General features: G+C 43.2%; 1 protein-coding gene across 1 annotated transcript in view; it reads right to left on the reverse strand.

Annotated features, from left to right (window-relative positions):
• Positions 1 to 20,979: 20,979 nt before the first annotated feature.
• The window catches only part of LOC142573976 (uncharacterized), a 34,954-nt gene continuing 30,158 nt past the window's right edge, over positions 20,980 to 25,775 (reverse strand). Inside the window, exons 9-10 of the mRNA XM_075683173.1 lie at positions 23,218 to 23,349; positions 20,980 to 21,990 (exon numbers count right to left, since the gene is read on the reverse strand). Coding sequence (XP_075539288.1) covers positions 21,787 to 21,990; positions 23,218 to 23,349 — 336 coding nt within the window. The 3' untranslated portion in view covers positions 20,980 to 21,786. The remainder of the gene's footprint in view (positions 21,991 to 23,217; positions 23,350 to 25,775) is intronic.

The following is a 25,775-nucleotide window of genomic DNA, read 5'->3' on the forward strand; positions in this document are numbered from 1 at the left end:
CCTTGGTGTTTAATGTCAGTAACACTCATAAGTTATGCATCCTTTTGTGTGAAGTAATTTGTCTTAGAAGCCATTCATTGTAAGGGATCAGTAAACATCTCATAGCTTAAGTAGTGCATAAGTGCATGATTTGGGCAAAGCTTTTAGTTTGTAAAGAGCAAAGCCATTAAGATATAAAATTTTGGCAAGCTTAGTTTAACAATAAGCTGACCAATATACAAAACCTAATGTAGCAGCAGTTGTTCTCCAAGATAAACTTGCCACCAGATTTTTTGTGTTCTGTGTTATCATTGTAGTGTCAAATATTTCTCTTTTATTTCAGGACTGCGGCTGCGGCCGTTTCATTGCCAGCTGTGAGGATGAAGCAGCTTCATAGCCGGAGATCAGACGCCTCTCATCAGTTTCCCTTTTCAGCAATAGAGGCCTTGGTATGCTCTTACCTAGATTTTACTTTTTTTACCCTGTATGTTTTAAGTGCAATGGCTAGTTTAGTGGCATCACTCAGAGTGATTGGTGTGACACCTGTTCCATGGGACGTATGCAGGTTATGCCATATAACTTTAGCAAACTTAAAAAAAATATGCAAATGCCACCTAGCTGCAGAGAACCTAGGTAATGTTGTTTCCTGTCTCTTGGAAATACTTGGATTTGCTGCATTTTGCCTAATTACCTAATTAGCCTTGATCAATTAATAAACTTATCAAATATTATAATTAGATAAAGAGTTTCAATTATAAAATTGTAGAGCAACGTGAAAATTTCCCAGTACAGCTTTCTGTGGCTCAATATGTGCTACAAAATGTTTTAGGAGCATGAAAGAAGCCTGAGAATCTCGCAAAGTGCCTTGAGTGTGTGTGACAGCGCCTGTATTGTGTTCTTCCTTCAGTCCTCGTCTTTTGCGCTGTACAATCATGTCGACCTCAAGTGGCCAGTCCTGTGGCAGTTTTGCATATATTTGAGTGCTTGCCCTGTATAGGCATGTGTGTTCGAGTAAGAAAAAAAATACTGAAGGAGCCCAAAGTGATGTATTTCAGGACAAGTGTATGATTTAAATTACCATGTAACAATAAAATAAGAAACTGAAACAAGACTTCACAGTAGAGGTATGCAGGTGTGTGCATCAGCATAATGACGAAAACTTTGTGCAAGTTTAGAAAAATATTAATTAGATTGGTTTCTGTCATTCTTCTCTATGACATAATTATTGCAAAAATATGCTCTCTACTATTGCACGACTAAAGATACAGTTCAAATACATCATTTGCTAGCACCTTCACATTCATAGCAACATAGAGAGGAATGGTTAAAAATTTGCTTTGCTTCTCTGACCTTCATTTTAGGTCCTTCTCATGTTTGCTGAGCTTCTTAAAGTATCTTAGACACCTTCCAGGGTTTACAGGCAACTTGAGTACATTATGCCAGATTGTGGAGAAGCCGCAGAGGTCGCAGCATCTATAGTGGTGTCCGGTAAATGCAAGTTTCTTGCATGATGCATTATGCTCAGTACCAATTAGATTAAGTTATCATTTTAGCAAAAATCATTGTTTTACAGACATATATCAATGTGTGTCCAAAGAACTGCACTGTTTATAAGAGTTGCTCATTCTCTAAGTGTACTGTCGGTGTTGTAAAATGCATGTTTGTTGGACGGCATAGTGTTTGGCCTTCAGCTGAAGGTAGTAGTGGCCCATTTGCATGCGCATAAAGCTGCAGTAAGCCAAATGTGAAAAGATAAGGGCTAATACTAGCAAAATTTACACGTAAGCAAACTGTTTGATGTGATCCCTAGGAAAGTATGCAAAAATATAATGTGCTTATATGATAAACAGTACGTATGTTTTAGGCGCATGGCTTTCTAGTGCCAGATTCCATAACAGTTCATTATTTAACACTTTAAAACTATTTGCCCTGTTTATGTCTAACTGCTCTAAATTCGAAAATTTTTATTGATTGCACTGTGAAAGTTTTGGCCGTGACTTAAGTCACTGCCAGAATTAAATTTATAGTTGTGGCCGTCCTATGTGTGATAACAAAGAACCATTTTGGGACCAGGTGGCTGTTATGCAGTATGCTAAGTGTGTGTATTAGAACAGTCACTTATATTTTCATTGTAATCATGTATCAAGTATGTATGTACACATCTCGAAGCCATAGACTGTGTAATCTTAATTGAAGGTGTTATTGTGTGGAGTAGGTTTTTTTGTAAGCATTGTCTAGAATTTGCGCTACATTAAGGTGTAGTGAAGCTAAGCAAAAAATATTTTTAAGACAAAATGGCTGAAGTACATCCTTAAGTCTTAAGCGCATTTAGACGACTTTACAGCATGTAGTAAAACAAGAATGGGAACTGAGGTGCTTAATTTTTGTTCATTATTACCATATGGCACCAGCATGCGATGAAGACAAAAGAGGGAGAGAAGTGAAGTGCACCAAAGGGCAACCCGCTCCTTATGGGAGCTGCATTCACATCTGCATGATGCATGCAATCTTTGAGTTATAGCAGCAGCTATCCACCTGTTCACTTTGTTGCACATTTGCATTGTTTATGTACTAAGTCTGGCCCTGGAAGTGTTAGGCAGTGCCACTCATGCATTGGTGCTGCATGCAACACATGCTTCTAACCACAGATGTCATGTATTATGTGAACCTAAGTTCTTTTGAATTCATGTAACCCACAAAAGTTCCATTTGAAAGGACGTGCCATACTTGCCACCATTGCCATGAGTAGCACTGGCTGACAGTCACAGGGCAAGATGTTAACCTTGCTCAGCTATTATGGAAAACTATTTTACATACAAATGTGGTAATTAGTATACATGCCAAAAGCCTCACAGAATAAAATTTTTTACCTGCATCTTACAATGATTGTTATTTTGCTTTAACTCAGGATGCCTTTCCACCTGCGTTGCATCCTGTGGCTGACCACTCCAACGATCTTAGCAGAATCGTTACACAGGTGTGTTTTTATTTTATTCTCAGTAGTGATATTTTGTAGTTTACGTTCGATGTAAATGCACAGATCGAATGAAAAACAGCTTAAAAGATGAACTCACAGGCACTGTATCCAAACGTTTGTTAGGAAGGAAAATCTTTGTTACAAGTTGTCATTATAGCAACACAAGAGAGTGTGCTCGTCAAACCACCAGTTCCTAGCAAGCAACAGCATTATACCATGGAAGAAGGCAAAACATCAGGCGAAAACCTGTACTAAACTAGGGACTGCATTAAGACGTTTTGGAGGCTTAAACTATTTATTGGGTTACTCTGTCTAATTGCTTGAACTGAACTGACATGTCCTGCAAAACAGTTTGTATTCACATTTGATACAATCTGCAGCAAAATGTAAACAAAGGGCTGCAATACTCTAAGGGCCTACTATTGAAGTAGCAACCAGTCTTCCCAGTGTACTGCAGCCTCAGGAAAATGATATGTGGTACACTGAACCACATGCACACACAACAAATTTTAATCCATAAGCATCTGTACACTGTGCTTGTGCAGGACTGGGCAACTGGCTGTTTGTTCGTGACTGAAACAACTACGTACTTCAAGACTGTATTGGGTAGCCACCATCTTTTTCAGTCAGTGTAACAGTCCATAAACATATGGATTTCCATGAACATTTTGTCTGCCACGCTTTTCTTTGTTGTTTTTTTGCACTCCTGCTTTGATGGCTGCGAGACACTTCAGGCTGGCTGAAGAGACAGTGGTAGCCTAGTAGCTGGCCTCGCAAAGTTATCTTGATTTTTAAGAGCCAACTTGCTTTGGGCAATGTTGAATAACACATCAAAAGGCACGGGAATATTGACAAGGTTAGAATGACTTTGAAAGAAGTTTATGAGAGTTCATTTTTAACTCTGATCTGTCTGCTGAGACCAAATCATGTCAGCTTTTAATGAAGCAATGTTCAGGTTGGAAAACTGCAAGGCTGTGTGGATACTCAATATACTCAAACACCATCGTTGCTTCATATAGCTGAAGTTGCTCCATGACATCAAGGCAGAAGCAAATGACATGGCAAAGGAAAGGTTGGCGGAATAAGGACTCTTGGTGGCAATTATCTAGGTTCAAAGGCTATCGCACTGAGTAAGAAAATGTGTTCCCGATACAGCGTCAACATAGTGTTAATGCTGAACAAACTGGCACCATCTGCTTAGTCCTACACAAGCATGTGCACAGAAAGGGATGCCTGTTGGCCTTGAGGGCCACCACTGCAGGGATCAGCTGCTATCGCTATGACATAGAATGTGACATCAGATAATTATAGTTCACACCTTTGCTGCAGCTCGCTGGCTGGGTAATTGAAGCCTTGATTGTAAGGTTGAAAAGTTGCAATCACAAGGTGGCAATTTAGTTGCCAACTCTTACAGCATGGTTCACTACTCAGTGCTGCAGTGCTGGACATATTCAACCAAGCCTGGTGCGAATTCTCATGACTACCCATGTTCAAGCTGCTGCTGGATACTTAGTTGATAAAGTCACTGAAAATGAAATTTGGTCATCGAAAGAGTCATGAAAACGATGCACACGAGGCTTGTAGCGTGCTCACTTGGTATGGCATCAGTCAAAACACCCTGTGTAGAGATGCTGGCAGAAGTGCAGCAGAAGTGTGGATTGAGGAGACAAAAATATAAGCTGTTCAAGTTCCACATATAACAGACTGATAATAAATCGTCGTTCAGCAAAAACTCTGGCAAAAAGGGCAAGCCGCACTCCCCATGACGAATTCTATGAAAACAGTACTGTTATTGCAGCAAAATTGCCTATAACTCTTTTGTGAAAGATCATGCCAACTGAATAACCAATATAAAAGCATCAAGTTGCTCCAATAAAAGCCTTTGTTACGCTACACACCAGACTGGGATGTAAGGTCTAGGTTGTTTTGTAGCCAAGATGCCCACAAGCAATGCTTAAAACATGCAAACACTTGGAATTAACTGTGATTAAACTGCTGATTAAACTGATTAACACTTCACAGCTGGTACCACAATGTTGTTTTCTATGCCACAGAAAGATTCCAGCACGTGGGGGCCACAATTCTCCTAGAGGCCAATACAGACACAGGGTGCCAGCAAGCATGGACTAAAGATTTTTCCATACGCATTGATGTAGTCTACCAGATTTGGTTTTCTTGGGGGCACAGTCATATTTGGGGTAACAATTTTCTGCCTGAATATTCATCGCAGGGAGCACTGCAGCCAGCTAAAGCGAGTTTCTTGTTCACACCTTGCCACACGTGTAGACTTGGCCCATTTTTCTAGGCACATTTGTTGGATTCAAGAAAGAACACAGAGTAACTTAAGAACTTTATTCCTTCTAGATTTAAGGCGTGGGCCAGGTGTTAACCAGTGTTTAAAAAATTTTACCAAACCGGGAAAGATTCTTTCTTGAAAGTCTTCTCATATCAGCTTGATACAGTCCCTGGCTTAGTATGGGTGCATGTGCAGTGGCTTCTTTTTTGGTCTGTTTAAAAGGTCGTTTTCCTTTCGAGTGTTTCAGTTGCAAGGAAATCACAAATATGTTTTCATTTCAGCAACCCTTGTGACATTACAGAATTTCTTTACATATTGCAACCAAGCTTATTTTTTAAACAAATGCCTTTCTTTCAGCATCAAAAAACATCTTAGATGAAACAAGGCAAAAATGGCTGCTTATGCATTTGTACGATATTCCATCTGAGAGGGGTGAAAAGTAATAAAATATTCTACTTTCATAATTTTTCTACCATGTGTACAAAATTTCTTAATAGGAATGAAGCAAATTCACTTTTTGCACTAGCCTATTACAGAAACAAAAATGACGAACAGCTTTTAAGGGGGCCCTCAGAGGAGCCTAGTCCGTGCGTTTCTTCTTTTCTAGCGCAGCCGTCGCTGCACATGGCTGTGAGTACAGCTGAGCACATCTGCAGCCTGCGCACCCTGTTCTATAGGTGAACTGCTGCGTGTGGAAAGGGTGGACGTGTTGATATGGCGTGGTATTATGTGCACAGTCTTCCCACGTGTTTAGTACTGGGGGTTGCATAATCTGTAGTTTCGGAGATGCATTGAAGTGAGAGACAGACAAAGCGTTCGCCTCCACTGCCAGCACTTTTCATGATGGTGTCGTCCCACTGCGCGTGGCAGTATCAAAGAGGACAGAGTGGATGCAAAAGCAAGGCTAGGTTTGCTTCATACTACCTATGCGAAGGTATCGTTGACACACCGTGAAACCATATCTTTGGTCGCAGACTCTCAAATTCAAAATTTTTTTTTCTCATTCAGATTTGATTTTTCTGACTGCGGCCCTTTTCGTGGGAAAACAATCCATTTGCAAATGTACTTATTTGACGAAAAGGTGGAATCACAGTACAACAAACCAAATTGCTGATTTTAGTGGATTCGTTATGTTGGGGTTCCTTTGTACATGCCTCCAGAAAAAGCCGACCATCGTCTGCTCACACTCCGCCGTGCCCGCCCGTGTAGGAATAAACTTAATTTTGGTTGGCCACAATGCTTATCGGTGTAGTAGCTGTCATGTGTCCACCCATACATATTTTGTCGGCGACCCGAAAACCTCAAAGGACAACTGTATTTTGCTTATGTGCATTCACTAATCAAATAAGTATGTGTTTGCTATGATCCCCATAATATTGAGTTAGCTGGTATGCTTGAAAATGTTCAAAATATGGCAGTTAGATTGGTAATAGGAAGTCATACTAAAAGGCTTTGTATTACTGATAGTAAGAGTAAGCTGCAGTGGCAGGATTTAAAAGACTAGGAAATCTCTTCAGTTAAAGTTATTTCACAGCATATACTGTTCCAAACATGTAGAGATAGAGAAATTCATATCATGCTATCATCATACCTCACAAGAGAGAGATTAGACTAAACAGGTTTATTAATTTCCTTTTACTTATAGGTGATGCCTCACATTTGTTTTTTCCTTAGACCAAAGTGACTGCAAGGTTTTTCCGCCTGCAAATGTTTGCATAGTTCTCAAAGATAATTCCCTCCCTGCTTTGTCTGCTTGATTTGAATGTAAGTTACATTACACAGAATGTATACCCCCCTGCAATGCCAGGACAGGCGAAGCAGGTACTAAATGAATAACCACAAAAGGATTTTGGAGCGAGCAAAAATGGCATGTGCAATAAAGATATGCGTAGATGTCCCGTTGGTGTTGCTGTCAAACAAGAAATTGTGATATCGAGAGACTGAGCAAAATAACGAAATGTGTGCTTGGCAAACTATAGCTGTCATTTGCACCTTGATTGTGACTTAGCTTCCAAAAGAAGTTTTCTTTGTTTTGTCTTGTTCTTTTTCTGTTAAAATGTACTTTTTTCTTTGTTTACTTTTGTTTGGGTTTTTGTAGCTATATCATGTGCACATGTGACCAATAATGCCGTCTGGAAGTAAGTGGTGGCTGGCATTTCTCACTGCCTGTCGTTTGTTCAATGTGTGTACTAAAGTCAATAGAGCACCAACCAGTATAAACCAGTGTATTGAATTTGTTTTCTTGTTTTAGTATGAATGATCTGACTGGTTATGTGCCCAAATAAACAATTAGATTATGAAAACAAAGTTCATCAGAACATGTCATTCGTTTTACTTATAGTTACCCTATTTCAACTGCAGAACAAGTCATTTTGCGATTCTTAGTTCTGAACAGGTAAGAGCAGTGCTAAGGACACAAAGTGAGTCAACATAGATAAATGGCATGGTGCACTGTGCACTGACTGATAATTGATATGTTTTTGCAACAGACAAGCAAATAAATATCCAGTAACGCCTTGTCAAAGGCACGAAAGCACATAAAGAGGCAGGGGGTGGTCACATGCAAATGTGCCATGGTTGTAGGTTTGTTAACAAGCATGCCACTTTCCTGTAACTTCAAAAAACAGGTGCTGTACTGACGCATTCGTCTTTTTTTGCTGTTGTTATTTTGTGGGATTTGGTTAGTTTCTGGGTTAATGGTTACTGCTTTCGCTAACATGTTGCACTTGTGAAATTCGGGCCGTCATCTGCACTCTTTACAGTGTATGTACCCTAATGGTCACATTATAGTGGTGCTTAATCGTGAAGGCTCATTCAAATATAGACGTGTCTGCTCTACATATGCTGTTCTTCATGCCAAAGGAATAAGATATACTATGTTTGTGTCAGAAGGAAAGAAACTGAGACTGGTGTCTATTATTGCACATAAATCTACGCTTAGTTGCGTTAACATTTTCGCATAATTTCAACAACTTATTTGGGGCATTTCTGTAACATTCACTCTGGCTTATCCACTTAGGTGTAAGGAATAAAGGCAAAAAAGCAAAGCATTGCAGTGGATCTAACTTAATGCTCTTGATTCTTGTTACCTTCTTGGCAGCTTTCTTTTTGGAAAAGCATATGTACAAAAGCATGTTTGGACCAAATAGGCTGCTGTTTGCGAGGCTTTGCAAGCACCACTATAACGTGACAAAAGCAGTGTGTGGCCATTGGTTGTGCAAATTCTGGTGTAATGACACCACAAAAAGTAAACGAAGAAAGATATGTACGCAAATGACACAAGCACCGGATCTCACTTCAAGCTTTAAAATAAGGAAGCAGGCAATATTTAATAAAAGGTGGAGACATGATGTGATAATACCTGTTAAAAGAAATTCTTTATGCAGTGCAACTAATGGATCAGTGATACATTTGTCCTTCTTTTTAAATGTTGCAAGCCACAATTACCTTTCATGTTGTCAGGTCGTAATACCTGGCTACAACGCAAGTTTTGTGGAACACAGGACTGCAGTCCCATTCTTTGCAGTATCTAACATCGTGTGAGGGAGGGTTGTTTCACACAGATGACTCATACTCCCTCAATCTCCCTCATTTCGCATTAATAGAGCATCCCATCTGTCCGATGTAGGCACGGCTTTATGATGGCAGCAGACTACATAACGCTTGCGGCCTAGCTCACTAGATGCATATTGTGCTTCAAGCCACAGCCAACCTTTTCCTTTTTTTGGCTTCTGCCTTTTGTTACAGCACAAAACTCTCCTAGCAAGGGCCTGAGAAAACAATGATTTGTGCAACTAAATTAGGCATGGATATGGAATATAATGAATGATGATGAAGTAAAAAAGTGGTTGCAGTTGTTTCGTATGCATTTGTAATTTTCATGGGTAATTGTGTAGCTGGTTCCTACGTACAAATTTTTTTTTCTGTATGAGACGTGGAGAGATTTGCTCTGATGAGAAAAAAAGACTGAAGCCAGGAAAACAAATCAATTTGTTTGTTGCATGCAGCACAATTTGCAGGCGGTGCACTGTGCAACGGAGGTTATGTACAGTCTGCCATTCCCATCCAGTCATGCTTGCATTGCATAGACACACATTGTAATAATTTGAGATTGAGGCTAATAAAGTTTGTGTGCAACAACTCTCATCCGCACATTGTGATGCACTGCAAAATAGATTGGTTCGTTCCTGTGTTCTTCAAAACTCGTAGCCAGAAATTATGAGCAGACGTACATAAGATAATTAAGCTTTGGAAGATTAGCACAAATAGGACAAATGCATCAGTCATTCTCAGTTACATTGCACGAAGAATTTGTTTTTGAAATAATGACGTCACTTCATGTCACTACGTGTTGTATGTGATGTCTGTTTTGTTATTAAAGCCAGAGTTGAGGATAGGCGCTTGTGCCCTGCATGTCTTTGTCTTCGTTTGCTTCTGTGGTGTCATTACACCAGAATAAATCCATGGCAGGAGCTGCCAGTCCATGCATTTATACTACATTGGGCTCAGTACGGCTGGCGGCCTCAATGTGACGAGTTCGAAGTAGCAGTAAGTACTTCAGAAGGGCAGAATTTTGTGTCAGTTGGGGGTGCATATTACAGTATGGTGAAGCAATAGATGGAACAGTGTGAGGCGAGACAGGCAGGAAAGTGCTACAGACAACTGAAAGTTTACTGGAAAGTTTCACTGCAGCAGGACAATGCGTGCGTTATCCTGGTGCAGCGAAATTTGCCAATTTTCATAGTTGTCAGTAACACTAGCCCATCTTCATTACACTTCACCGTACCCTAATAGCAGTAACAACAGCAATAAACTGACCCGAGCAATAATCAAAGCCCACAGAATTGACAAATTGTAAGAGAAATGTTTCAGTGCAACACGTTTTGCTAACTGACAAGTAAATCTGCAAACCAATGATCAGATGTATTTTTCATGCACATACATTATTACATACATACAACTGCTTCCTGCGTTGGTTTTTTTATGGCTTTTAGGAAGCATTTTAAGGTACGTAACTGTTTGTCTGTTCTAAAATTAAATCTGTTGTCTGCCAGTACTATGTGTCATTACTGTATAAGCCCTTACTTTGCCAGTGTCCTTCGCACTGTTCGCAACTAAATATGAATAACCAGATAACCATTTTTTAATTTTCAGATTATGAAGAGAATACTCTTAATATGTATTTCATGAGAAAAATTTTCTCAATTTTAGGAAGAAGTCCGGCTGGCCCCAAGCCTGGTGTGAAATGAAGTGGCACTCCACATCAATTCATGTTTACTTGTCGTCATAGCCAGTCTGTTAGCTTAATTTTTGGTTCTTCATATTGAATTCCCCAAAAAAGGTACCAACTCTCATTCATTGAAAAGAAATTTTTGCACTTGGGGACGCAGCCATGCACAAAGCCTTTGAGCTCATTAATATCTTTATTTTTGAAAGAAAGTGCAACACCTGCGTGGAGCAATAGGTTGAATAAGGCGAGGGTAAATGAAAACAATGGCGACATTAGTCATCAACAGTTGTCCAACAAAGGAAGTCTCACGCTGGAGCCAACATCTTTGCAAGGGAACCAAATGGCTCCAGCCCGAGACATTCGTTCAACCTGGCAAGTCTCCTTGTCGAAGTATTTCCTCTAGCCTGAGACCTATATCCGTTCCACCACCCTCGACCAACAATACACCTATACATTTGGCAACCCATGGCAAGGTAACAAATTCACATTCAAAGAGAAGGTAGTGTGCACCCTGGAAAGTAGCATGAACAGTAATTTATTTACTTAATGAAATGCAGGTTTGCTATCCAATTACTTTATTTTGATCCCCATTTTATAATTGGACAGCATGGATCCTCAGGGAGAATAATAATTCGAAGCTCACACAATTTTGCTCCTTTATGTCCGTTAAATCCGTCCTGGTTGCTATACTATCAGCCCTGTCTGAAATTGCATTGCAGTGTTTTGAGTATGCATCCCACTTAAAGAATAGTTACACTTCTACCTCAGAATGTCTGCTACTGCGTTGCAGCCTCAATTTTATGTCTAGGTGGTGACTGTGATGCCATGTGCTTTTTAAATAAGACCAATATACTATTTGAAGTGCAATTAAATGCAATCCCAAATGACCTCAGCTCGGGGGATGACACAATTGGAGGCCAATGTGATAAGGAGGATTTGATTTCTGAAAGCAAGGCACTTAAACGTGAGAAAGCATGACTAATTTCGTCTAAAGATGCTGCTATTAGATATGATCAGGGAAGGTACTTGTTCGTGGCTGCATTTGCAATATGTTACATTGCTGGCTTTATATATTGCACTGGGTACAGTGAAATGTTGCTGCTTGCACAATATTCAACTAAACATTGTAGCCATGCCAAAGTGTCCATGCAGAACACAACTCATCGACTATTATGGTCTACAGTGGAATCTCGATAAACAAAAATCGCTTAAGCGAAACTGCCGCTTAAACAGGACACCATCCTGGTAGTTGGTTGGCTCTCTGGAATGTCTCTCAGAAATAGAACACCTGGTAAATGGAACCAATTTCCCTGGCCCCTTGAGGCTCCATTTAAAGAGCGCCCACTGTAAAAATATAGGGGGGATCCTGTTTGGAAGTTTCGCAAATCTAGTCGCAAACAAAACCGCATTTCAGTGGGAGCGAAATGCAAAAGCACCCGTGTACTTAGGCTTAGGTGCATGTTAAAGAACCTCAGGTTGTCCAAATTAATCTGGGGTTACTTGCTACGGCATGTCTCATGATCAGAAGGTGGGTTCTGGTTCGTAAAATACGATAATTTTTAATAGCTTGCTCTGAAATACATCCCAATAACTACACTAAATTATGTAGCTTGTTTGTGTGATGAGTCCCAATTTCTTAATTTAGTACTTTGACATTTATCATATTTGTGTGCTAGTCCATGCAAAATGCCGCTGATCGGCCTCATTATACAAGCGACTGTTAATTGGGAATGGCTTATTCAAGCAACTTAAACTTACAGCACAAACACCTAAGACGGACCACAAAAGGAAGATACGACACACACTGGCGCTAACTTCTTTATTTCTTCGTTGTCGATGCAATATAAACCCTAGGCCACACAACTGCGCAGGCACTCAGATTACATTACAGAGATCTGCCAAATTATCACGTACGCAAACGTAGGAAGTCAAATTCAGATGGGTGCAGGGACAAAGATATCTCACTGATGCAGTTATCGCCTTGCCTTTTTATGTGGTAGGCCTCTAAGGCAAGCCACGCATGCTCATTCTTGCTTTTGCCAAGAATTGACGTCCCATCAAGTTGTGCCTCACAATTGTGCAAGAGTTTATATGCGCACCAAGGTGCGCTCCTCTATTTACATTTCTGTTTACTTTTGCGCATGTTCCTCGAGTCGTTCATTGACGCAATGCCCTATCTAGCCAAGCTATGTCTTACCACATGAGAGTGGAATGGTATAAACCACGCCGACAGCGCGCTACACGTATAAAGCAGCATGCCGAATTTGGCATCCTCCTCTGCTCTCTCTGCAGATGTGGAAGCATAGCTCTAAAAGCTTGTTCGGCGCAGAAAATGCCAAAGGAACACTCTGCCTGCAAGCAACTGTCTTGAGTTGATAGATGACCTTATGTGTTTAAGGGACCACGCAGGGAACATGCGCAAAAAGTAAACAAAAATGTAGATGGAGGAGTGCACCTTGTTGCGCATATAAACCCTTGCAACAGTTGTGAGACACGACTTGATGGCACGTCGATTCTTGGCAAAAGCAAGAATGAGCACGTGCGGCTTGCCTTAGAAGCCTACCACATAAAAAGTCAAGGTGATAATTGCATCAATGACATATCTTTGTCCCTGCACCCATCTGAATTTGACTTGCTACGTTTGCATATGTGATAATTTGGTAGATCTCTGTAATGTAATCTGGGCGCCTGTGCAGTTGTGTGGCCTAGGGTTTATATATGCATAGACGATGAAGAAATAAAGAAGCCAGTTAGCGCCAGTGTGTGTCGTATCTGGCTTTTGTGGTCTGTCTTAGGTGTTTGCGCTGTAAGTTTAAGTTCAGAATTATGTTGTTGAATTATGAAGTTTTACTGTTAGTCAAGCAAGCTCAATATGTAGTCTGTGCAAAAGTGTGGAGTGTCAGTACAAAGTAACAATTCAAACACATGGCTCTGTAGTTACAGTTCAGTATGAAACGAGGTAAGATTTCTTAGCATTTCTTTCATTTACTAATTTCATTGTGTTAGGACATGTAGAATACTAGTAACTGGCATGCTTACAATGTACATTGTTCTTTTTTAAAATCCAGAAAATTGTTTTACTGGGGCAGAAATGTGCTTTCTTTTGGGCCCGGAAGTAAACATACTATGTTTCTTACATTTGATGTCTAATAAATTTTCTTCACTGTCAGTGTGTGTCTCGTGCATTTTTCCTTTCAGTAAGTAGCAACTGCTCTCGAAGGCGTTTGCTGGCCTCGGAGGCACTGCCGATAAGCTAGGACGGCTGTATAAAAGCTTTGCAAGGAGGGGGCCTGTGATCAGCGAAAGGAAAGAAATGAAGACGTGCGGTGACTGGTTCATTCGCCATTGGACCACGTGTGCGCGTGACTTGGTCGATTCAGCGGTGGCCCTGTGCCGTCAATTGGACCACGTGTGGCGAGCCCGCGGCGAAATGCTTCGTGGCGGTACGCCGCGCCTATGCAGCAGCAGACGGAATACCGCAGGCCAAAGTGTCGGACGCCGGCGTTCGCTCCGAGCAGGTGCGACGCCTGCTCGGGTGGTAGCTCACGGACGGCCGAGTTCCCTTGAGCCTTGATTGCCAGCGTTCGACATTTCAGCCTGCGGTGTTCCGTCTGGTGCTGCGTAAGCGCGCGACCCGCGCCACCAAGCATTTCGCTACGTGCTTGCCGCACCTAAACTAAAATGCCTTTAATTCCTTCACAAAACTCCCATTGTACCTCCCTCCCAATCAAATGGGGGTGAAGTGGGCGTATTACGGTACCCCCGTTGTGTGCCCAAATAATGCCCATCAATGGGAGTTTTATCGTACGCCCTTTCAATGGGAGCAAAAAAATGTACAAAAGGGCATGCGCTAGAGGACAAGCAAAAAATGCCCATCTGGGTGTTTTTTTGTTTACAGTGTACGCCTCCGCTTTCAGTGTGATGTCATTACGAGGCATGAACCAAACGCAACTTGCCCGGTTTTCTATTTTCTTAAGCCTATTATCTTCCAAGGCCGCTGTTGCTTCTGGGCGGCAGACGTTGCCTCGAGTGGCGCGTCAGGCAGGCCAACATGTCGCCCTCGCGTATACTTCGAACACCACCTCGGAAGCCTCAGCGAAACCTTGCCATCGTGTTGAATGCTACGCACGTAGGGAAAAACTGTCCAATTTACGCCTCGTCTTTGCAGCCCCAAGCTGCCCTTCACTCTCGCCTTTGGTAACATTTAACGAGTACGTCGAAATACGAAAATAAAACGCACCAGCCTTCTTGCCTTATCTTTTCGATGTCCCCCGCGCGACAGATCGCACGACCTTAATCACTGACGCATGGGCGGCGTACGCATCATCAGTGTCGGGAACACCACGGTGACAGCGGCACCAACGGCACCAACGCGGCTAGAATGTCCGCTATAACAGAATATAATTGATCACCCATGTACCACCCAAGGCATCATTCTTTAGCGGTGGCTTATAAATAACATTCATGAAAGTAAGCTGGAGTAGAGCGCTGGTCGCGTATCCTTCCCTTCTGTATTGCTGTCGTTTTCCGCGCTCATACAAGGAAAACGTTAATGGGATAAAGATTCAGCTGAGAAACCTCGCTCCTGTGTTATCGCTATGTGGTAGAACCACGGTACGTTGCAGGTTTAGTTAGCAATCTGAGGAAGCTATTCATCATACGCTTTGGTTCGCGAGGTTGCCGCGTGCGAAACAGATACCAGAAGCGTCGTCCACGTTTTCTTGTTTTTCTAATGCACCACGCGCATGCATGGAAGTGGCCTGGCCGTGATTAAAAAGCAACCTGGCTTGTGAATATCCCTGCCCAGGGTGGAAAAAGTTGAAACTGATGACGCGCTCTACTGGCAGAACAGCAGGCTGCAGGCAAAGAGTAGCGAAGAGGAAGCGCAGCCAGAGCACGACCGCTCGCGCACCCACTGAAACTTTGAAGTCGTGTCACGTGACCATGTACATTGTTTGCCTTACCGCAGGCATTTAAAGAGACTACGACCACGCGAACCGCGCTTCTCTTTCGCTATTGTAGCCGCACATTGAACCGAAACGATGTAAATGCTACCAAAATAAAAGGGTGCGACGCTTACGGTTTGCGTCACTTGACATCCTTCACACTCCGCCTTCCGCGCGGGAACAGACTGAACAGCTACGCTCTCAACTGCTCTCAGCGTGCCGAAACTTCTCCTGTTTTGCCATTGGATCCCAGCGCTCCTGCGACTGTTCGCCCAGTGGAACGTAGCTAAGGAACGCAGGCATTTTCACTGCTGGAGTCTGAAAATGAAACATTTTTAAGTGCGCTCGCTTTATCTTAATCATTTATCTCTCTCGAACTAATCCTTCCTTCCTTCCTAGTTTCCGCAAACGCTTGAGCGCTGCAATCTACACGTCATTTCTATCGTATAGCTTGTCCACTGAAGTATTTTTTTCCCTTTTATTTCCGAGTACTAACTAACTCTAATCTCTGTACATATCACTACACAAAGAGAAGAGTTATATGACATAGGGAGGGAATTACGAAATGCTATGCGAGCAGGTTACGAGCAGCAATATTTTAGGTAAAATAGAAGCAAGAATAAAAGTGGCCCCCCGAGTATTCCATGCGAGGATTACAATGCGAAGATCCGGCATACATATAAATTCATGATGTTTACCTTAACGTCTTTCAGAAAAATGAGGCACTGGAGAAGTAAATATGAAATAAAAGGCAGAAGCCTGACTAATGCCTGGATGAAAAATTGAAAATAGAAGCTGACTGGTCTGACTGGTCACCGCTTATAACTAAACGCTTTTCCAAGCCAGTAATGATAACGTAAGAAAACACGAATGATGAACGAAATTAGCTGTCCTTAATTCGCTGTCTTCATGATGCTTGCCCTATTGTCGTTCGTGTTATGGGGTCCAACCTTGAATTATTCTTACTCGATTGTCATTCGGGAAGAAGAAGAAAAAAGCGCACCAACCAAAGTCAACCCGAAAAAAGACAAAGTCGATGTATCTATGTATGTACATATAGCGAAATCAGGGCAATTAAGACGATGCGATGTTGCATATTTGCATGATATTTTTGAATTATTTCCATATTTTGGTCGTTCGGCTGTCAGACCTTACATTTCTTTGCGGACCCAGTGTTTGTTGTCTTCATGTTGTTGTTTTTTTCGGCTTATATTTAGGCCGAAGGTAGTACGTCTAGTTGGTAATACGTAGTACGTAGTACGTCTACGTTGTCTTCTTTCGCGTCGACTTTGGTTGACACGCCTTTCTTTTTCTTTCTACTGACAAAGAGGCCACGTAAGCAAATACCGGAGCCAGTGCAGTCTATGGTGCAATGATCGAGGTTAATTTTTGTCGATATTCGCGCTAATTACGCCCGTACCATTATATTTACCGACTATGTGACTGATTCTCACTTCTCACCAAGTTGAGACCTACATTTTGATACCTTTTTGAGACTCGCTACGACACTCCAAAGGTACGAAATGTCCTTTTCTTTTTTTCTTTGACCAAGAGGCCAGTTGCATCTCATGATCCCACTTACGCCGGACCCATGTGAAGCCGCAAAAGAAAACCAGAAGACCTTGTCTTCAAAAACAGTTGTTTCTACCTCCATGGCCTGCTACAAATGTGCAAGAAAAGGAACGAAGTTCTTATATTGTAATTACACCATAATTATTCTTCGCGCCCTGTGAGAAGGAACCTAAATGTAAGTGCAATATATTGGGTAAAAGAGAGATTACAGTATTGCGGGGAAGCTGGCGATATCCATTGCTTCCTTCATCTTGTCCTGGGAACCATTGAATGAACAACAACAACAACGACGACGACGACGACAATAACAACAACGACAACAACAACCACGATGGTGTCTAAAAGAGGCTCAACGTATGGAGAGTTGCTATTTGTATGGACATTCGAGGTTAGAGATTATATTTTCGAGATTATCTACAGCATTGTCGTGATGCTGGTTTAGGTCAATGAACCTATCGCGCTTTCTGAAGAAAAAATAAATTTAGCTGCCTTTTCCTCCTGTGATGACAAGTTGTGGCTACACTGCAACTGGGTTAACGAGAACACTACAAGAAGTGCAAATGGTGCGAATGGGTCGTTCAGCTAATGGAATAATCAACAAAAACACACGTGCCCGTTTGTGCCTCGATCGACACAGTAAAGCGTAAACTGGAACAGGTTAAACAAAGTATGTCAAAAGAAAAAGAGACGTCCTCTGTAGAAAGAGAGACGGAAAATGCGCCGTGACTAGCCAAGCATAAGGTGCCTTATTTCCTTCAGGTCATACGAAAGATTTTAACAATGTTTTTAGACAGGAAATCGAAAAAGTAAACGAAATAAAGAATCCCTCCGACGAGGAGCCTCGGGCAAAACTGAGGTATTAGAAACTGTAATGGGCTCAGCAAGAGACAAGATAGCTTGTGCAAATGGTATGCAAGACACTTGAACGCAAAATAAAAACAAAAAGTTTATTTAAAAGAATTTCTTTTACAAAGCGCTGGATAGCATTGTTGCACGATTATCTGAAGAAATAAAAAGAAGATAGTATACATCCTACGGCTGCCGCTTATCTTTTTCAAAAAATCGGAAAGCGATCACAAAACTATAAGAAAGGAAAGAGCAGGGTCCACCGTTTCACTCAGTCTCGCCTGAGGCAAAAAAACTCACATATTTCACGCATACAAAAAAAAAAAAGAGAAAAGAAGGAAGAGAGAAAAAAAGAAGAGAGGAAAAGCCTATTAACTGACATGGTCGTTATTAATTAATCACTGCTCTTTCACAGCCTTTAAAGCCGTCTTTGAACTTCCCGGAATCCTATTCTACTTACAACGAGGCGCTTTTAGCGTTTTGTTTTCTGATATTCATGGCTGTACAAGCACCCAAGTAGTCTACATACGTGGCCCGAATTTCCGTCATCAGAAAAAGAAAGCCATTAAGCAACAACACGAACTCGCATGACTGACTTTCAGAACGCACGTTATATAGAAGGCACGAGCAGATAAAAGCTTTATCCACAAAAAAGCACAAAAAAAAAGAAACCAGCATGAAAGCTTGTATTGCCTTGAGCGCTGAAGAAAAGAAGTTTTTTTAACTGAATACAAACAATAGCGGTGATGAACGCTTTCCTAATATATTATTTACGCTTAATTCAACAACGCTCAGACAACCGAGCTAATGCCTTTACATTTTACCGTCCTTTCTTTACATTCACATAGACTTTCCGCAGTTAGCCCAGAACTACGGCGCTTTCTTGAGGACTTTATGTATGAAATCCTAAAAGATATTGCAGACGCTTTAGCTCCCTATTTTGTTATTATAAAGAAGAAATAAAGAAAAAAAACGAAGCGCGGCGTCTCGGCGCCAGCTTAAAGCATAACTGAACGCGCGATCACCTTTTGGGTGGAAGGGCTATATGCATATGCTTTTATGTCTCACCTGTAATTAATTATACACGGCTAATTGGAGGTGCGGTCAATTATTTAACTTTTCTAAGAAGTTCGAACACAGATACGCATTACACGCCGAGAGGGCGCGACACAAAGCGGAAAAGAAAGAAGGAATGGTAAACAAGAAAATGACAGCCAGAAAAAAAAAACAACACCGTAAGTCTGTCTACGTATGCGAAACTTTCTTAGCTTTGCAGAAACGTGCACTGAAAGACAGCACGTGGTACGAGTGCAATTTCCGGATTGCGAGGCGTCAATAATTTCGTCATCTGTCCTTTTTCTTGCTGCCCAGCTCTCTGGGTATTCCGAGAGGCCGCCATTCGCGAACCAGAGAAAGGGTCTTCCGCAGTCACTTTTAAAGCGTAGCTCTCTTCGCTAACCCTCCCTGGACTCTCTACCAAGTAGCCCACACGCATGAAAGCACAACACTCTTTGCTACCCGTAGAGGTGTCCTGGCTTCTGGCCTTGTTTTTCTTTTTACAGAGTTACGAAGTGATGAAAGAAATTAAACATAAACATCCTATTGCAACAAATGTGCGTCGTCAAGACGTCACAATTCATTTAATAAAGAAACTCTTTGAGCTCAGTTTCCAAAAGCTTGGGGCTTGGCGCATCTGCTTGGTTGGTCGTTCGCCGAGTAAAGTGAAGTTTAGCGTTGCGCGAGATCCAGGATCGGCGCGCCGACCTTGGACACATTGGCATATCAAATGGGGCCAATCCTGGAGTCGATGTAACGGGTGGTGTAAGATTTCGACGGCCGGTCCCACCGTTGGCATACAGTTGCAAGATTTGAGGACGATCCCACCGCTGTTACCAGTTGTAGGAGCTGTCGGACGATCTCGCCGCTGCCACCATTTGTGAGGGTTGAAGGTCGTAGAGAGGAACGCGGGAGGAAGTAGGCGTACAGGGTTTATTTACAGAATTTACATTTTAAACATGGGATACATTTACACAGTCTAGCCAGACTCCCAAATAGAGCCCGCGAGACGAAGCATACAGCAAACGAGCACACAGCTCACGAGTACGATCACAGAGCACGACGACGAGCACGATGACAAGCACACCTAGCAGCCGACAAACAGCCGTTTTTAAACACTTCGTGTTCCCAGATCCCTAGGTGAGGCAAAACGTTCGACGTCATCGTAAGCAAGCCGCCTCTCTGCGGGACGGTTTACACACACACACTCACACACACACTTCCTTGCGCGAGGTTCACGCTCCGGAGCCGACGTCAGACGGACTTCGTAGAACTCGGGGCTTGTGTCAGGAAAGATGCCTTTTATTCCCCGAGCTGACCCCTGCAGCGTGGCCGTCGTGGTGTCCATTGTCTTGCGTCCCCATAGCCAGGTGGTCACGCCCGACCCCAGCCGCGTGGCCGCCGGTTGTCCCTTGTCCGGCGCCTCTAAATTCCAGAGCTGCCCTAGTCCGCATTCTCTGAAGTAAGTTCATGGTTGGTTAGTGCTGTCCTCGCTGGTTCTCTGAAGGGCGCCCCCCACCGCGGATCGATTGACGCACTTGCAGCGGGCTGAAATAGCTTTGCAGAGCAGTACCCCTGCAGACCGATCCTAACAGTGGTCACGTGGGTCACATGGTGGGGGGCTCCTCATCTTTCCGTCTTCATTGCCAGGCAGGTAACAAATCGCTATGGTGCAAAATGCTTCGCAGAATATAATCAGGTGCACGACATTTCTTTTAACCGCTTGACGAAAGCTCAGTTTCTCAGGTTCCAACACGTGGTTCGGATCTGTATACTTTTCATGTAGTGTGACGTCGTCAATCGCCTTTTCTGACTGGTTAGCAGAGTACGTTATTCCAGTCATTTCTGAAACACAACCATTCTTGCGAGTGCGCAAGAATCCTGTGCTGAAGATCTAAGCTCGTGTAAATCATTTTCTGCTGTGCGTACGCGTCAAAACACGCGTGAGAGGACTAAAAAACACAAGCAGCGCGCAAGCTTTAGTCAAATGGTACCACGTACAGGGGCGTTCACTGGTTTTCGTTCACAAAAAATGAAAACCACGAAGTCCTGCGACAGAACGTAAACATGAGAGTGAGCACTAACTTTATTATTCTCGACGAACGTATTGCGTGCTGCACGTCCAATAGTGTCAAAAAAAAATGAAGCAGTGTACGGTACGCAATTCAATGAAAATATAAGAGACCACGCAAATAGAGATAATGAAACCAGGCGTAAGGAATGCAACTCAAAATCGTGAACGTTTGCATTGGTTGCTAGAAGTGATGTCGAGTTGAGTAACAAATAAAATAGTAATACCACGACATACAATCGCTGCAAGCGCTTCTAGAGTTCCACACTATATCGGTCCGTCGTAGAAGTGAATGAAGGCTCGTCCAAGTCCCCGAAGCTAGATGACTTTTCCTCTCTCCACGAAATTGTGGCCCCACACAAAGCACATAACAGGTGCAAGCGCGTGCTACAGCCAAAGGCAGTGATGGCGACTCCTTTATACAGGCGCCACTGTAATTAATTCCGTAATTAATTCAATTTTGAGCGTTCTAGAGCTCCCATATAAGTCTAACGTTTACCCTGGTCGTGTCCACATAAGAGCTGTCCCACTATATCGCAAGGGTACTAGTATGCGAAAAAAATAAAGCTAGCAGAGAAGCACACCTTGTTTCCACTCCCACCCCTCCTCCCAATAATAAGAAGTCCCAGTACTCCCTTTTTCTCTAAAAAATGCGGAGTGCCAAAAACATAGGGCCGGAATTCTCGCCCAGCGTTCAAGTGCAGGGACCACTCTATCGTCCGGCGTCGTACGTACAGCACGACAGCAATTCCACGCCTTCCACCCCCCCGATCGATGTGGATAATATTGTTCGCTGCACGGGCAAACGTCCTTTCACGGGCAGCCGGGGTCGGGCCGCGCTTTCAGCTTTGCGAGCGTCGTGCCAGAACTGTACAGGTGGATGGCGCGGATCCTGCTCTTGCCTCTGACCACGTTCGAGTCCTTGGTGGTGCACGCGTCCGCCCAGTCTTCGCACTCGATGTCGAAGAGCGCCAAGCTGATATCCAAGCTCTCGTACCGGTGCTTGACCTCGCACAGCTGTAAGCATTCCGACGAAGCCGTACATGTACTTTTTTCCCTCAATATGCGCACCCGACTAGTTTAAACAAAAGAAAATTTCGGTGCACTGAAGATTTGCACAAGAAGCAGAGGAGGCGAGTGTGATTACATACATACATACATACATACATACATACATACATACATACATACATACATACATACATACATACATACATACATACATACATACATACATACATACATACATACATACATACATACATACATACATACATACATACATACATACATACATACATACATACATACATACATACATACATACATCTAGACAGACAGACAGACAGACAGACAGACAGACAGACAGACAGACAGACAGACAGACAGTTAGATAGATAGATAGATAGATAGATAGATAGATAGATAGATAGATAGATAGATAGATAGATAGATAGATAGATAGATAGATAGATAGATAGATAGATAGATAGATAGATAGATAGATGCGCAGACGGACAGACATCAAGCTTACAACTCTAACTCAGCAATAAAAACGATATCACAGTTTTTTTTTAACTCAGTCTGATGGTACATCTAAAGCACACAAAATTGATGTATTATACACCACCATAAAATGAACAAGCATGGTGTCACGTATGTACAGGCAAACAAGCACATCTCACTCGATGAGCACGGACACTCGCCGTCGTAACGCTGACGTGAGCAAGAACGGCAGCAGCAGCAAGCGAATTGACCTTCGTGCTGCCTCTTGCTTTAACGCAAACCAAGCGGCGAGAACACAGCGCACACGAAGCTATGAGCCCCCGGCGAACCTAGGCTGTGCACTCATCGCAGATCGCTTTCAAGATAGGGTCCGCGCGCCAGCGCGCGGCCACGCCATACTCAGCAACCGCCGGAGTTGACAATGTCGCGCGCTTATACAATGTCGGGGTCACGTCGACGATCTACTGTTCCACTCAGTATATTCAATTCTGCTTCTTCTCATTTCATTGCAACTAAACAAATGAGCAAGTTTCAATATTTTCATGTTTTTTTATTTATTACGGGCTTCTTGAACAATAAGATCATCTTTAAACACTTTCAAAATAATTCTATCCTGCCTAAATCGGTTCGGGGTAACAAGGTTATACTTCATAATATAAGGAATTAAACGTTTTGTAATGTTTGTGGTGTCGATCGCCGTGACAGGCTCTAAAGGAAACCAGACTACTGCGTCGTCACCTTTTCCGTAACAGCTGACGGCAGTTCAAAGGTCGCGATGAAAGCGCTGAAGTTTGCATTAAATGAGTATCCTGCCAGGTCTGGATAGTGAGTATCGAAAGTGTGGTAGTACTTCTTGGCGTCGCCGCAATACTGGAATAAAGAGAAGAAAGGAGAAAAGAATGAATATAACAATGAGTCAAGCCGATATCGACGGTCGTCTGCTGCGCCAGCATCAGAAACACGAACGCTTCAATAGAAGGCTTAGGTTTCGAAATACGTTAAAATCGGAACATCTGTCGCTATAAGCAAAGCTGAGCCGATTTCAAAAAATCCTCAAATTCTCAAATTCGACAAAGAAAGTGTCTCTCTATGGACCCCATTGCTCGGATATCATCGGCTTAAGCTCTCAGTTCTCTAGGGAAATAAATTGGAAGTAATAAATTGGAAGTAAAAAAACACAACTAAACAGAAAAAAACACCACTCCGCGATAACTCGGCAACAAAATGAGATAGCGCTATTTTGCAAATAGCAGCTGATACGGCGCTCAAATCCGACTAATTTGTGACAACAGTGCTTGACAGCTTGTTCCATCTTCTTCACGGCAAGCATGCCTAATATTTTCTTTGTTTCGGCGCTCAAACCTACGCTTTCGCCAGCTCAAGAAAGCGGGCAAGTACTGTGTCACTTATTAACGCGATAGCGTTAAGGGTCCCATGTCGCCGAAAATCCGGTGTCAGCGTCGGCGGCGTTTCCCGTTCCAGAAAATTTAAGCATATATTTAAGTATATATATATGTCACACCTTGGCTATATGAAATGCGGTATATGCCTGTTGTAGTTACACACCATTCTATCACTAAAGTCCCTCATACCTTACCTTACGTTCTTGACGAAGTCATTTCTCCGTATTTTGGAAATGCCAGCTCACAAACGTCATGAAACAAAATACCGATAGCGTATACCTTTTATGTTAAAACTTCACAGATAAAAACATTAAATGCGCAAAACAATAACAGAAACCTGAAAATGATTTTTTTTTTTGCGTGATTGTGCACAGCCTCCGGGATCGGCACACTTAAGAGGCCACGTTTCTACTAAAAAGCTCGCCTTCGGGAAAAGCGTTTGCCTCCAGTATTTTCCGCTAAACATTACGGTTACATAAGCTACGGTTAAGCGTGAGAAGCAGTCAGGGGTCCTTGAATGCTAACGCTTTCCACTTGTAAAGGTGAAGCTTAAGCGTCCTGTATGCTGCCGCGCTTGTTTCACAACCAACACAAGACAAATCAATACAGCACGCAATGCATACACTGTAGCACACTGCAATAAGAATGGTCGAAATTTTGTCATTCCTCAGCTTCGTTCGCTAATACGTGTTCGCTGTCACTACCGGCTGGTACTTTTATTGCGATAGCAGTTAGATGGACACTCCAACCGCTTTTGCACCGTCAGCGCCGCTCACACTGCCCCGATGTTCACGGCGCGTGCGTGGCCCTCGCGGTGAGGGCTGCAAGGCCTCCAGAAACGCGCGCTACGCTTGGTTGCACACGTGACGAAGCCAAGTGGACGCACCGTCACGCTCCGCTCAATCGGCTCTGCCGGAGCCAAGGAAGCGTCCTATATAGCTGCTGGCACGAGCGGTGTGCGCACAAACGTGCGTCTCGAACGGCTGTGTTTGTGTATTGTGGTGCAGATTCACCACGCTTTCATATATATATATGCTCTTTAGGTAAGGACGCGCGCGAGAAGCGATCGACCAGATAAAGCAGCAATGGCGCGCGTCCATCGGCCCGGCGAGGGCAGCGGGTACCAATCGGATGGGACCACGCAACTTCAAGTCAGAAAAATTGGCAGTGGCTTAGCTCGGCTATGCCAGGATATACGTAGCGAAAGCTAAAGCGTAGCATGGTTAGCCTTGGTTAATCTTGATTGCAAGTCCAGATTAGTCTGGTTGTCTAGCTATGTTGCGGCGTTTCTGTTCGACTGTTTCCTGGGCGATTCGTTTCCTCTTCATCTCGTTCCGATGTCGATTATAGGCCTCCTCCTGCTTATCGGAATTGTTGCCCTCCATACTGCCGCCTCAACTGTGGTTGCGGCGCACGCGAGCTCTCCTTTTCAATCCTCCGACATATTGTCAGGCATGCGACGCAGCTGCCGAAGCGAGCGGAGGCGAGCGCAACGACGAGGAGCGTGGTGTGACGTCATACAAACGGCGGAGTCGGATAGGTGCGGCGCGGCGTAGCGGCGTCGCGCCTTCCTTTTTTTTTCATTGTTTAACCTAGGTAGGACAGGCAGTATAATAGCAAGAGCTTGGTGGCACAACCCACCGCCTCGTTCTAAAGGGGACGCTCATAACATCCATTCACCCGCCGTGGTTGGTCAGTGGCTATGGTGTTGGGCTGCTGAGCACGAGGTCGCGGGATCGAATCCCGGCCACGGCGGCCGCATTTCGATGGGGGCGAAATGCGAAAACACCCGTGTGCGTAGATTTAGGTGCACGTTAAAGAACCCGAGGTGGTCAAAATTTCCGGAGTTCTCCACTACGGCGTGCCTCATAATCAGAAAGTGGTTTTGGCACG

The sequence above is a fragment of the Dermacentor variabilis genome, chromosome 3 (assembly GCF_050947875.1).
Source record: "Dermacentor variabilis isolate Ectoservices chromosome 3, ASM5094787v1, whole genome shotgun sequence".
Classification (NCBI taxonomy): Eukaryota; Metazoa; Arthropoda; class Arachnida; order Ixodida; family Ixodidae; genus Dermacentor; species Dermacentor variabilis.